At 36.2% G+C, this 12,370-nt stretch overlaps 1 protein-coding gene across 1 annotated transcript in view; it reads right to left on the bottom strand.

Moving 5' to 3' along the window:
* The window catches only part of LOC111148257 (mutS homolog 3), a 181,346-nt gene that overhangs the window by 118,157 nt on the left and 50,819 nt on the right, over positions 1-12,370 (bottom strand). The window contains 2 exon segments of the mRNA XM_022504714.1: positions 7,504-7,618; positions 10,064-10,176. Of these exon segments, the coding sequence (XP_022360422.1) occupies positions 7,504-7,618; positions 10,064-10,176 (228 nt within the window).

Below are 12,370 nucleotides of genomic sequence, written 5' to 3'. Positions count from 1 at the left end.
TACAGTGAAAGACTACTAAGCAAAAGCAGAAAAGGAAAAAGATACAGAAGGCAAAGCCTGGAGGACTTCCAAGCTTCCAAGAGTCCTCTCCTGGTGGAGTAACACAGGGTGTGCTCAATTTCCCATGCTGTAAGTTGTGATGACACGTGTGGAATGTCCACCAGAGAAGCACATTAGAGACTCAGCACCTAGGGTTTACACTGGAAACTAGTCACACGGGCATCTTCTCCTCTACATGTGCAAAAATTCCAGCTCCCAGAAACAAGCAAGTAGTTAGCATAAACCATGTTCTTTGTGAAGTTTGGGGAGAGTGAGCCATTCTTATCAGAAAATGCTAAAAACTTTCTCAGATGCCAGTTAAGGGTCAAGCTTGCAAGTAGTTCTTTCTAAGGATGGCTGTCTCATCAGGTCTGCTATGTTAATCATTATTTTTTGCACATCTCTCTTTTCAAATTCTAGTTCTCTTCAAGTATATGTGCTATGTTTGTTCACTTTAGTATTCTTTCCAGTTTACTCTTCACTCCTAAATTGATCTTATTCTTGAATACACAGTTCATTCTTCAATCCAACCATCTCATTTCAAAGCTTTCCTATTTCTCATTCTCATTTGTTCTTTCACCCCTGGTATCATTTTCTTAATGTCTTTGAGCTCATTTTGAAGTAGTAGGTTATAGTTTTCATTTCATCTGTGGACATCTTTCCGGCACACATTCATTTTCTGTAAGGACATTATCTGACTCCTTATTTTTTTTTCTCATAATAATTTTGTATAAGATTAGAATTTGGGTCTTTTTCTGTTTTTAATTTTAAGTGAAATTAATTTTCTGGAAGCTTTAGAACACAGGCATTGTTCTGGTTAGCTGCTGTAACCTCACACATCTTCTGTGGTTTATATGTGATGTTCAATTATGGTACCTGACTTTTGCCTTCATTCATAAAAGATTAAATGCATGAGAACTGTCCTTTAACCATGAACAATTAGAAAACTAGACAAATTTATATTTTTTTAAAAAACTGGGCAGGTATTAGACATCAGATAGCACAGAATTGTAATCCCTGAGAGAAGAAAAACAAGTGAGGTAAATTATGACTGATTCTTTGGAGAGACCAAGGAAACTAGAATTTGTGGAGAAAGCCAGACATGACAGAGCTGCACACAAGAGAGCTCCAAAAATCTGTGGAAGGATCCCCTCAAGGCTTTGGCCAGGTAGGTATTGATCCTTAAAGGTGTGGGGAACCTCCACAGGTCAGGGAAAGAACCCAAGAAAACACTTGGTCAATCCATCAGGATTTATCCGAGGGTTCGTACAGGGCTTAAAATAGTTGGCCCTCTGACCAACTAGAGTGGAAATGCCTCAAAATACATGAAGCACTGGGTAGAAGCCTCAGAAGCATATTGCTTTAGAAGCGGGAGTAAAATAGAGACAAGGATTTCCCAATCTTGATACTAATAACACTTAAATATGTATGTGTATATATGTATATCAACTACATTAAGATATAATTTGCATACCACACCATTTATTTGGAGTATGCAATTCAATGGTTTTTAGTATATTAACAAGATTGTGCAATCAACCTCATTATGTAATTTCAGGTATTTGCATTACCCACCCCAAAACCTCTATACCTATTCAAAGTCACTCTCCACTTCCCTCTAGCTGAAACTGCTCTTAGAAACAATTGATTGGCTTTCTCTTTCTCACGGATTTGGCTACTGTGGATATAAGTATACTGTGATATAAGTGGAATCATACAGTTATGTGTGTGGTCTTTTGTGATGTCTTCTTTAACTTACTTAATATTTTCAAGGTTCATCCATGTTGTAGCATGGACCAATATTTCATTCCTTTTTATGGTTGAATTATATTCCATTTTATGCATATTCTGTATTTTATAGATCTATTCATCAATGGATGAACATGTGGATTATTTCCACTTTTTGGCTACTGTGAATGAGACTACTATGAACAGTCACATACAAATTTTTGTGTGGACATATGTTTTCATCTGTGTTGAGTACATATCCAGGAGTAGAATAGCTGCATTATACGGTAAGTCCAAGTTAAACACTGTGAGGAACTACCACAGTGTTTTCCAAGGTGGTTATAACTATTTTACCTTCCCACGTATGAGGGTTCTAATTTGCCCACATTCAGACCAACACCTGTCTGGTTTTTTAAATTATTATTATCACTATTCTAGTGGATATGAAGTAGTATCTCACTGTGGCTTTGATCTGAATTTATCTGATGCCTAATGATGCTAAGCATTTTTTCATGTGCTTAGTGGTCATTTGTACATGTTCTTTGGAGAAATGCCTATTCAGATTCTTTGCCCATTTTTAATTGGGTTATCTGTCTTTTTTTAATATCTGCCTTAATATATGAAGAACTCTAAGAGTGGACATAGGTCTCTATAAAAAGTTTTTCTCCCATTCAGTGGGTTCTTTCATTCTCTTGACAGTAGGCTTTGAAGAGCAAGTTTCTTATTGTGAAGTCCAATATTTTCTATTTTTTCTTTTGTCACTTATGCTTTTGGCATCACAGCTAAGAAACTATTGCCAAATCCAAAGTCATGAAAATTTTTACACCTATGTTTTCTTCTTTTTTTTTTTTTTTTAAAGATTTTATTTATTTATTTGACAGAGAGAGAGATCACAAGTAGATGGAGAGGCAGGCAGAGAGAGAGAGAGAAGCAGGCTCCCTGCCGAGCAGAGAGCCCGATGCGGGACTCGATCCCAGGACCCTGAGATCATGACCTGAGCTGAAGGCAGCGGCTTAACCCACTGAGCCACCCAGGCGCCCCACCTATGTTTTCTTCTAAGAGCTTAATAGTTTCAGCTCTTACATATAGGTCTTTGGTCCACTTTGAGTTATTTTTTATTATGGCATGAGGGAAGGTAATACAAAACTCACTCTTTTGCATAGGTCAGGGAAAGAACCACAAGAAAACACTAGGTCAAACAATAACCAGGGTTCACACAGGGCCTTTTATTGGGGAAAAACAAAAAACAAAAAACTATTCTTTCCTCCACTGAATGCTTTAACACCCTTGCTGGAAATCAACTGACAATACATGTATACTTTATTTCTGGACTCTCAGCTGTATTTCACTGATCTGTATGTCTGTCTTTATGCCAGTGCCACACTATCTTGGCTACTGTTGCCTTGCAACAAGTTTTCAAACAGAAATGTGAATCTTCTGATTCTGTTATTCTTTTTCAAAGTTGTTACAGCTATTTTTTGGCCCTTGAATTTTCATAAAATTTTAGGATCAATTTGTCGGTTTCTGCAAAAAAAAAAAAACTAGCTAGGGTTTTGGTACAATTACACTGAATCTGTAGATCAATTTGGGGAATATTGCCATCTAAGTAAAATCAAGTCTGCTGATCCACAAACCTAGGATGCCTTTCCACTTATTCAGGTCTTCTTTTATTTTCTTTCAACAGTGTTCTACAGCTTTCAGAATACAGGTTTTGTATTTCTTTTATTAAATGCATTAGGTATTTTATTCTTTTTGATGCTACTGTAAATGAAATTATTTTCTTATTTTCATTTTTGGATTCTTCATTGCAAGGTTATAGATACACAGTCAATTTTCATTTTGGTATATTGATCTCATATCTTGCAACCTCATAAACTCATTTTATATGCTTTAATCATTTTTTCCTGGATTCTTTAGGATTTATACACATAATTTCATGTTAACTGCAATAGCAAAATTTTACTTCTTCCTTTACAATATGGATGCCTTTCACTTCATTTTTTGCCTCATTACCCTGACTAGACTTTCTAGGACAATATACAACAGAAGTGGGAAAACACTGCTTGTTCCTGTTTTTAGAGGAGAAGCATTCATTCTTTCCCCCTTAAATACGATGTTAGCGTCTGAGGTTTTCACTGATGGCCATTATTAGAATAAGGACATTCCTTTCTAGCTCTAGTTTGTTGGATGTTTTTATCACGAAAGGGAGCTTTCACTGTCTGTTGAGATGCTCCTGTAGTTTTTAATCTCTCATTATACAGTATATTACACTAAATACTTAAAATTCATTAAAACAAACCTATGGTCCTAGAATAAATCCCCAAATCATGATGTATAATCCTTCATATTGTTGGACTCCATTTGCTTGTATTTTTTGAGGATTCTTATGTCCATATTCACATTAGTCTGTAGTTTCTTCTCTTGTTGTGTCTTTATGTGATTTTGGACTACTGAATTTGGGGCTAAATAATTATTTTTTGTAAAGGGATATTCTGTGAATTTTAGGATATTCAGTTGCATCTCTGGTCTCTACCCATTAGAGGTCATTAAAATAATTACAAAATTCACTTTCGCTAGTAAAAGTAAACATCCTATGTTATCATTCTAATAAGTTCTCTAAGAAAAAGCTCTTGCAGTTCATCTTGGGTGGGTTTTGTCATTCTTTCCTAAATTTCCAAAACCTATGTGAAGTTCTGACCACACCAATCTTAAAAAGTCCTCTGAAATGACAAAAATGCTCATTTTCAACACTAACAAAAACACCAATTCCTTTAAAACTTCCTAAATTTGGGAATCAGGCTAATTTTTTCATGATGACTAATATCCCTCACATCCTATTTATTCTATTATACTATTTTGCTCTGGAACAAACCTACTTAAACTCTCAAGACAAACCTGGAACCTCAAAATCTGGCCTAACTAATAAAACCTCACTTAACCCATTTTTAAGAATACCTAAAATACATATTTTCTCAAATTCTACCATAAAGGCACAAACACCTTTAAGTAAATGCATATCAAGACTTTTTATGAAATGTACAACAGTTTTTGTGAAAGCATTTGCCATACGACGCAACTCAATTTTTCCCCATTAACAGTTCTTAAAGTAAATCCAACTATACCTTATGCTGCTGAATTTTTAAGGTAATATAACTGAATTCTAAGTATACAAGAACATTCTTATTTTCCAAAGTAACCACTCAGAGCAGCAACATTCTTTTTCCAAAATGTAACTGTGGAATTACTCTTTTGGAATTATCTCCAAAGTCATATCACATCCCATCCGTATAAAATCATCACTCACATTTTAAGCAAAAAAATTGTACCAGTCTGATCACCACCTTTATTCATTAATCTTGGCTCCCAAGGACAGTTTGACAATTTCCAATCAAGTCCATGCTCACAGGATAAAAGAATTTCTTCCTTCTCTCCTTTTCTTCCATTAATCCTGTATTTACAGACTCCCTGCTTGGTGCTTGATACATGCTGGGTGATAGAAATTTATACCATGTGAGCACCTTTACTATGGATCTCCATCTTTGTCTTTGGTTCTATGGCAATGAGAACAGGGGATCACCCGACTAGCAGATTAGACACATACTAAGTCATCAGCAGATTCAGTTCCCTGACTACTGCCCACCGCCACCATCACCAAATACAAAATGAGAAAAGTTCAGCTTCATGTAATTTATCAAGTTAGGTAATTTAAAAGTAAACTAGTTTAATTTCAGTATAAAAAACATGTTTTTCTATTCAGTATTATTTTTACTTTGAATATAAGGATATAATAATTTTTTCAGACCCAAATTCATCTACTTCTATATATATCAGGGCCTGATTTTTTTTACAAAGTTTTTCTATTCCAAAATTAATATTCATTCCTTGGTGATACAGGAACAGAGACAAGTCTTAATGGGCAAGCTATTAGTCACCAATTCCATCTCACTCAGAGGGGCTCCCTATCACGAAGAAGTCAAACAGTAAGTAGTTTGCCATCCTTTCCTATGGGGATCCAACACAGTCAATCATATGGATCAATTTCTGCAAAAAGTATCCTATTATTGGAGCCTGAAGTGCAACCCAATGAAGTATAATACCAGCTGATACTCTTTTTAATAAAATATTTCAGTCATACTAAAACATATATAGACTAATATAGTACCCAGGATAAAAAATAAAACATCAAGTCGTATCTTTCCTATATAGACATGTATACTTACGCAATGTTCCTAACCACTACTTAAATAGTGACTTTTTTACACGTTTCTAACTTCATATAATGGCGAGTACTGTGTATTCTTCAGTTATTTGATTTCTGGCTCACTATAATGTTAACATAATTTTTAAAATATTGATACATGTAACTCCAGTCCATTTATTTTCATTGCTGTTTAACCTTAGACTGCATGAACATACCACAGTAAGTCCACTCTCCGGATGACAGACATTTAGACTAATTTTAAACAGGACAAAACTGCTTCCAGATAACTGATATTCTGTTCTATCCTAAATACTAGGCACACCAAAAAAGACATTACAAAAAGATTCCCAAGGGACGTGCTTTTCTTGCACCGCCCCCAACAACTCCATTCCAGTACCACCTCTTTGTACCCCAATTCATATTCAACCATTTTAGTGAGATAGTGCCTATATGTCCACTCCCCTCTGCAGAACAGGAAGCAGCTTACTTATCAAGGATCAAAATGATAAAAGTTAATTCTTCAGAGCCAAAACCAAGGGGCTGAAGGTGAAATACAGAAAGGCAAGAAAATTCTCCCACTACCTTTTATTATTCCACTGGTTTTTAAACTAACATCTTCCTAGAACGGCAACTGTGAGTTTTAAATCTCTGAACTCCACAAAGTTAATCACTCTTTTAAAAAGCCATGGTAGTAGCTATCTTCTTCTTCCCCAAATTTATGGTCTATGAAATAAGAACTGAAACCAGGAATAAGAAAGGCAGTGAAGTTTTATGACTGCTTTCTAATACCACTTCCTAATCCATTTAATACTACTTGTCAATTAACTCTGCTCTAGTATTTTGTATATTAAATAGCCATATGAATACAAATTGACAGAATTCTTAAGGATTCTATAAATATTTTTACATTAATATTTTTCACCAATAGCACCATGCAGTTCATTCTTGCTCCCAAATAGAATATTCTATACGGGCACCTGGGTGGCTCAGTCAGGTTAAGTGGCCAACTCTTGATTTCAGCTCAGGACATAATCTCAGGGTCCTGGAATCGAGCCCCATGTCCTGCTCATCAGGAATCTGCTTGAGCATTCGCTACTTTCTCTCTCCTTCTCCCATTGCCCCTTCCCACTGCTTGTGGTCTCTCTCTCTAAAATAAATAAATTTTTTTTTTAAAAAAAAAGGATTTTCTATCAATAGTGGGTGAACTTGTCTGAGTACAGTACTTACCAAACTCAATTTAAGAAATGGTTTCATAGACTGAATTATGGAGAGAATGAATTACACTCTAAGGCTGGACATATTATATTCAGATTTATGGTTCAATGTTGACACACAGTAGAAACAGAAGATGACTTTTTATCCGCCAATAATCAAAGGAAAAGGTAGTAATGTCAAATTTCTCAGATGCTCTTATTTTTAAATGAATGCATGTGAACTTCAAGCCAAAAGAAAAACAAGAATTTTTTTTTTAAAGGAAATGCTTTTAATATAACTCTACCCACATTTTTTTTTTTATTTTTTGAGAAATCACTTACTTGGGCTTGGAAAGCACCTTTTCCAAGTTAAATTCTTTGAGGTATCTTATTATGGCAGCCAAAGAGCAAATCACAGGCTTCTCCAAATTAATGATGCCAGAAAAAGTTTGAGAAGCTAAAAAACAGAATATATAGTTTCATTAAAGTTATTGCTCACCATTATGAAAAATGAACTTTAAGTTAAATGAAGTTTAGTTTGTGGTTATTGAAATAATAATTTAGACAATACCTCCTAAAATTGCCTTGTGGGAAAACGCTGAAGATTACAGGTATCTAAGTCATGGAAAAATGGGCATTTTTCTGATGGTGAAATAAACATTTTCTGGAAAGCAAGAGAATAATTTCTTCAAAATATAAAAGCCTATCCCTTCTGATCCAGAAATACTCTCAAATGCATGTCAAAGATGTGTGTACAAGGAACTGAGCCGAAACATCTCCTGTAATAGTAAAATCCACAACCTAACTGAACATCAGGAGCGTAAGAGTTCAATAAATTTTGATAAGTCCAGATTATGCACTACTAGTAACAATGACTTAGAGCTATCTGTACAGACACAGAAAAATATCTATAATATACTGCTGAGTGAGGGTGAAAAAAAGTTGTACAATCATTCTTATCTCTCAGCAGGAATATTGCTTACCATCTGCTCTCTCAGCTTTATCCCTGTGCGCTACAGGATATTCTCAACAGAGCAGCTGAAAGAATCCTTTTCAAAATGTACTCGAGACCATTAGACTACTTTGCTTATCAAAATACTCCAACATCCCTAACTCACTGAGAGAAACAGCTCACGTCCTGACAGGGGTCTTATGGCCCTACAACCTGGCTTCCACCTCCCCTGCATCTCTTAGCTCACCTCCTCAGAGTCTCTGCCTTACTTTGTTCTAGCACCCAGGCTCCTTTCACTTCTTAAACCTACCAGGCATGTATATATGTTGTACTTACTGGTGTCTCTGCCTAAAACACTGTTCCTTCAGCTGTGTGTATGGCTTGATCCCTACACTCCTTCAGTCTTCGTTCAAATCTCCGCTCAAGGGCCATTTCACAGTGAGGCCTTACTTCACCACACTATTCGAAGGACAGGAATTTTTTTCTTTTTTATTCTTTTATTCTTTTTTATTCTTTATTGTATGCATGATGCCTCACATAATAGGCAGTTAATAAAAATTAGTTGAAAGAATAAACCCAATTTATATGAAATATACAGAATTATATATATATATATATACTTATCCAAATGGATTTGTACCTATAAAAATCCTTAAAGATTTGGGGGGAGGTATTTTTTTTCCTTTATGCAAAACTATGTTTGGACCTTTTTTTGCAATAGTCATTTATTACTTTCATAAATAAAAGAAAAAATTACAAAATATCCTCTACACATCAGTAATACCACATACATTAATTTCTGTTGTGGCTTTTTATAAAACCAAGGTGTGAAGAAAGAATTAACAAAACTCTTCCCCCTTTTGAGAAGTTTACCTTTAACTTTTTAGCTCCATTCCCCAGGAAACCTGATAAAAATGAAGTGCCAATGTATTATAACGTAACATTGTACATGGTAAGAATGACCTGAAACCAGCAAATCGCATCTAAACTAAGAAGTACTATAAACACCTGATTCTAGAAATGTTCACCTACTCTGTGTACTCTGGGACTCTGAAGTTGGCATGGCACGAGGCTTCTATGTCTGGGTAGACCCTGAAGAGTATCTGTCTTTGCAGCTGAACTGTCACTTGACAGGGGGCAGGGCTTGGGGATGGGCTCTCAATGGCTCTATGGGGCTGCAAACCCTGTGGAGGGCTATTCCTACTAAGAGAAAAAAGGCAAGCTGGTTTCCTATCTCACAGACTCCTAAGTGAATATGATGTCAAGAGTGGCTTATGGTAGTCTTGTCCTTACCTGAGCATAAGACAACAATCCCTTGGTGACATCGCAGACTGTGTCAGAATGGGTTAGCCTCTCTGACACTCAATTCAGTTTGACACCATGAGATTAAAAGGGATGGCAAGAGAAATGCTAACAGGACATTGGTGTCTGTGAGGGAGCCAAGGGGAGACTGATCCATCTACCGTCTAATGGTGAAAGCCTTGCAGCATGGGATAAGATATAAAAATGAACCTTAACAATAAGCTGGACTAGTAGGAAGGAGGGGCACAGACCAAGTCAACAAATACTGGTTACTTAACATATTACTACCCTGTCATTAATGTTCTGGTATTTAAATTGTGGTGAGCCACCTAACGAAATACTAGCCTTTATCCAGGAAATTTATCCAAATACTCTACAAAATTCCAAGGAAAATGATGGGCCACTTTTTAAGAGAAGCAAAAAGGAGGGTTGGCCAGTAACTCCTTACACTCCAATGAATATGTCAAAAAAGCTGCAGGGGTGTTTTTGATGAGTGCAAGAAAAGTGAACTCTTGCCTCCACTTGGGCCAGTTATTTATTGGTAACTGCCTAGTTTTCATTAAATTGAAAGTCAAACTTGTACCTTTATCCAAATCTCAACTCAGTTAAATTCGAGGACATTAAGGCTAACACATAGAAAATATTTACCTTGGAGGTCAAGTGCATCTTTTGCATAAAACTCTGTAACCACCTGGAAAGCATGGCTGTATTCAAAATACATGTTATCCATCCTTTCTACTCGAATTCTATCATCCCGCACACTGAAAGAAAACAATGAAAATTTCAAAGATAATTATTCATAATCTTGAACTCTCTATATTTAGGCCTTGGCCTGACCAAAAAGAGAAAGTCATCCTTTATTCTCCCTCAAGTTGAAAAAACAGAGAGAAAAGATCTAAAGTTTCCCTGTCAAAAGGCCCCATTTCATAAAATGTAATTACAACTTTTACCACTGGTACTTTATACCAAGAAGTACACTGTGATTATCAAGAACTCACTGGAATTACCGTCGATTACTTGGATAAATACAAAAGGGAGAAAACTGGAAAAGCAACATTTTAATGTAATTGCATCATTTGTTTAAATACTCTACCAATAAAGTACATCTTTCTCTGAAATGGCATCTTTTTGCTAAGTCCAGTTCTACCACAGTTCCCATTCAAACGCATTAAATTCCCCGTAGGTCAACTCTCACTCTCTATTTAAAGCAGTTCTGTGGTGTCTTTAAAATGGCATGCGTGAGTGTGCGTGTGTGTGTGTGTGTGTGTGTGTGGGTGGGTGGGTGGGTGTGCGCGCGCATTTGTGGTGAGATTATGTAAAGTACATAAACAAACCATATCATCCACGCTGGGTAGTACGTTTTCTCTCTCATTTTCTGTTTTGCTTGGATCCCCATTCCCGCTGCCCCCTCTCTTTCCCTATCACCTCACTCCCAACCCATATTAACGGTCCAGAATGAATCCTTTTTTTTATTCATGTTCGTATGTTCGTACATAAGCACATATCATATACATACATACTCATACACATCCTTGTTTTATACAAATGGGATGACCTCACACAAATTTTTCCGCATCTTACCTTCTTCATAAGCAATAAGTCTTGGAAATTACTCCACACAAAGTGACCTATCTACAACTAATTGTTTTTAATGGCTGAAAAATATTTCATAGTATGTAAAAGCCATAGTTTATTCAACCATTTCTTTATTATTGGATATTCACCTGATGTTAACATCTGTGACATGTTGCCTTAGAACACTTTTATCTAAAAAAAAACAGTAAAACACTACATTAAATAAATAATAAAACACTGTATACATCCTTCTCAGTCACAATCATCTCTCTACCACCTGAAAAAGTAAATGCCATCTCTAATTTGGTGTATGTTATTACTACATACGTTTTTATACTTCACAATATACTTTAGCACCTTTATACAACATGTTGTTTTATTTCATGTCTTAAATTTTACATTAAGTGGTACTTTATTATTTTTTTTTGAAGATTTTATTTATTTGACAGACAGAGATCACAAGTAGGCAGAGAAGCAGGCAGAGAGAGAGAAGGAAGCAGGCTCCCTGCTGAGCAGAGAGCCCGATGTGGGGGCTTGATCCCAGGACTCTGAGACCATGACCTGAGCCGAAGGCAGAGGCTTTAACCCACTGAGCCACCCAGGTTCCCCAAGTGGTACTTTATTACACCTATCCTTCTATAACTTGCTTTTGCACTGAGTATTATAAGATTTATAAATGCAGACAGATAAACTTCTCTTAATTTTCAAGTACTGCTAAGTATTCCATTCCTTCTTATATTTTCTGGTGAATTTTTAAGATTTGTTTTTCAAATTAAATTTACCTGAATTTATTTCAGGGGATGGTATGAAGTTAGAAATACAGTTTGATTTTCCATACGATTATCAATTAAAGATCAAAGCACCATTTATAGATCATTCCATCTTTTTCTACTACTTCATAATGCTGCCTCCAATACCTATCATGTTTCTATATATGTGTGAGACTGTTACTGGCTTCTCTATCCTGTTCCACTGATCTTTTCATACATCTCTCTGTATTTGGACTAGAGTACCTTAATGTCCCTGGTTTGGCATCAGTATCTGTGTCCGAGCCCTACACCTTGCTTTTCAAGACTGTCTTAGCTCATCATGGGCCTTTTGATTTCTTTCTTTCTTTTTTTTTTTTTTTAAAGATTTTATTTATTTGTTTAACAGAGATCACAAGTAGGCAGAGAGGCAGGCAGAGATAGATGGAGAAGCAGGCTCCCTGCTGAGCAGAAAGCCCAATGTGAGACTCAATCCCAGGACCCTGGGATCATGCCCTGAGCCGAAGGCAGAGGCTTTAACCCACTGAGCCACCCAGGCGCCCGGGCCTTTGGATTTCTTTATAAATTTTGCGTTCAGGGGCGCCTGGGTGGCTCAGTGGGTTAAGCCGCTGCC

Source organism: Enhydra lutris, unplaced genomic scaffold (genome assembly GCF_002288905.1).
Source record: "Enhydra lutris kenyoni isolate GAN:26980312 unplaced genomic scaffold, ASM228890v2 scaffoldscaffold19, whole genome shotgun sequence".
Lineage (NCBI taxonomy): Eukaryota > Metazoa > Chordata > Mammalia > Carnivora > Mustelidae > Enhydra > Enhydra lutris.
The sequence above is the reverse complement of the archived record's forward strand: the minus strand, read 5'-3'. Positions and strand labels throughout refer to the sequence as shown.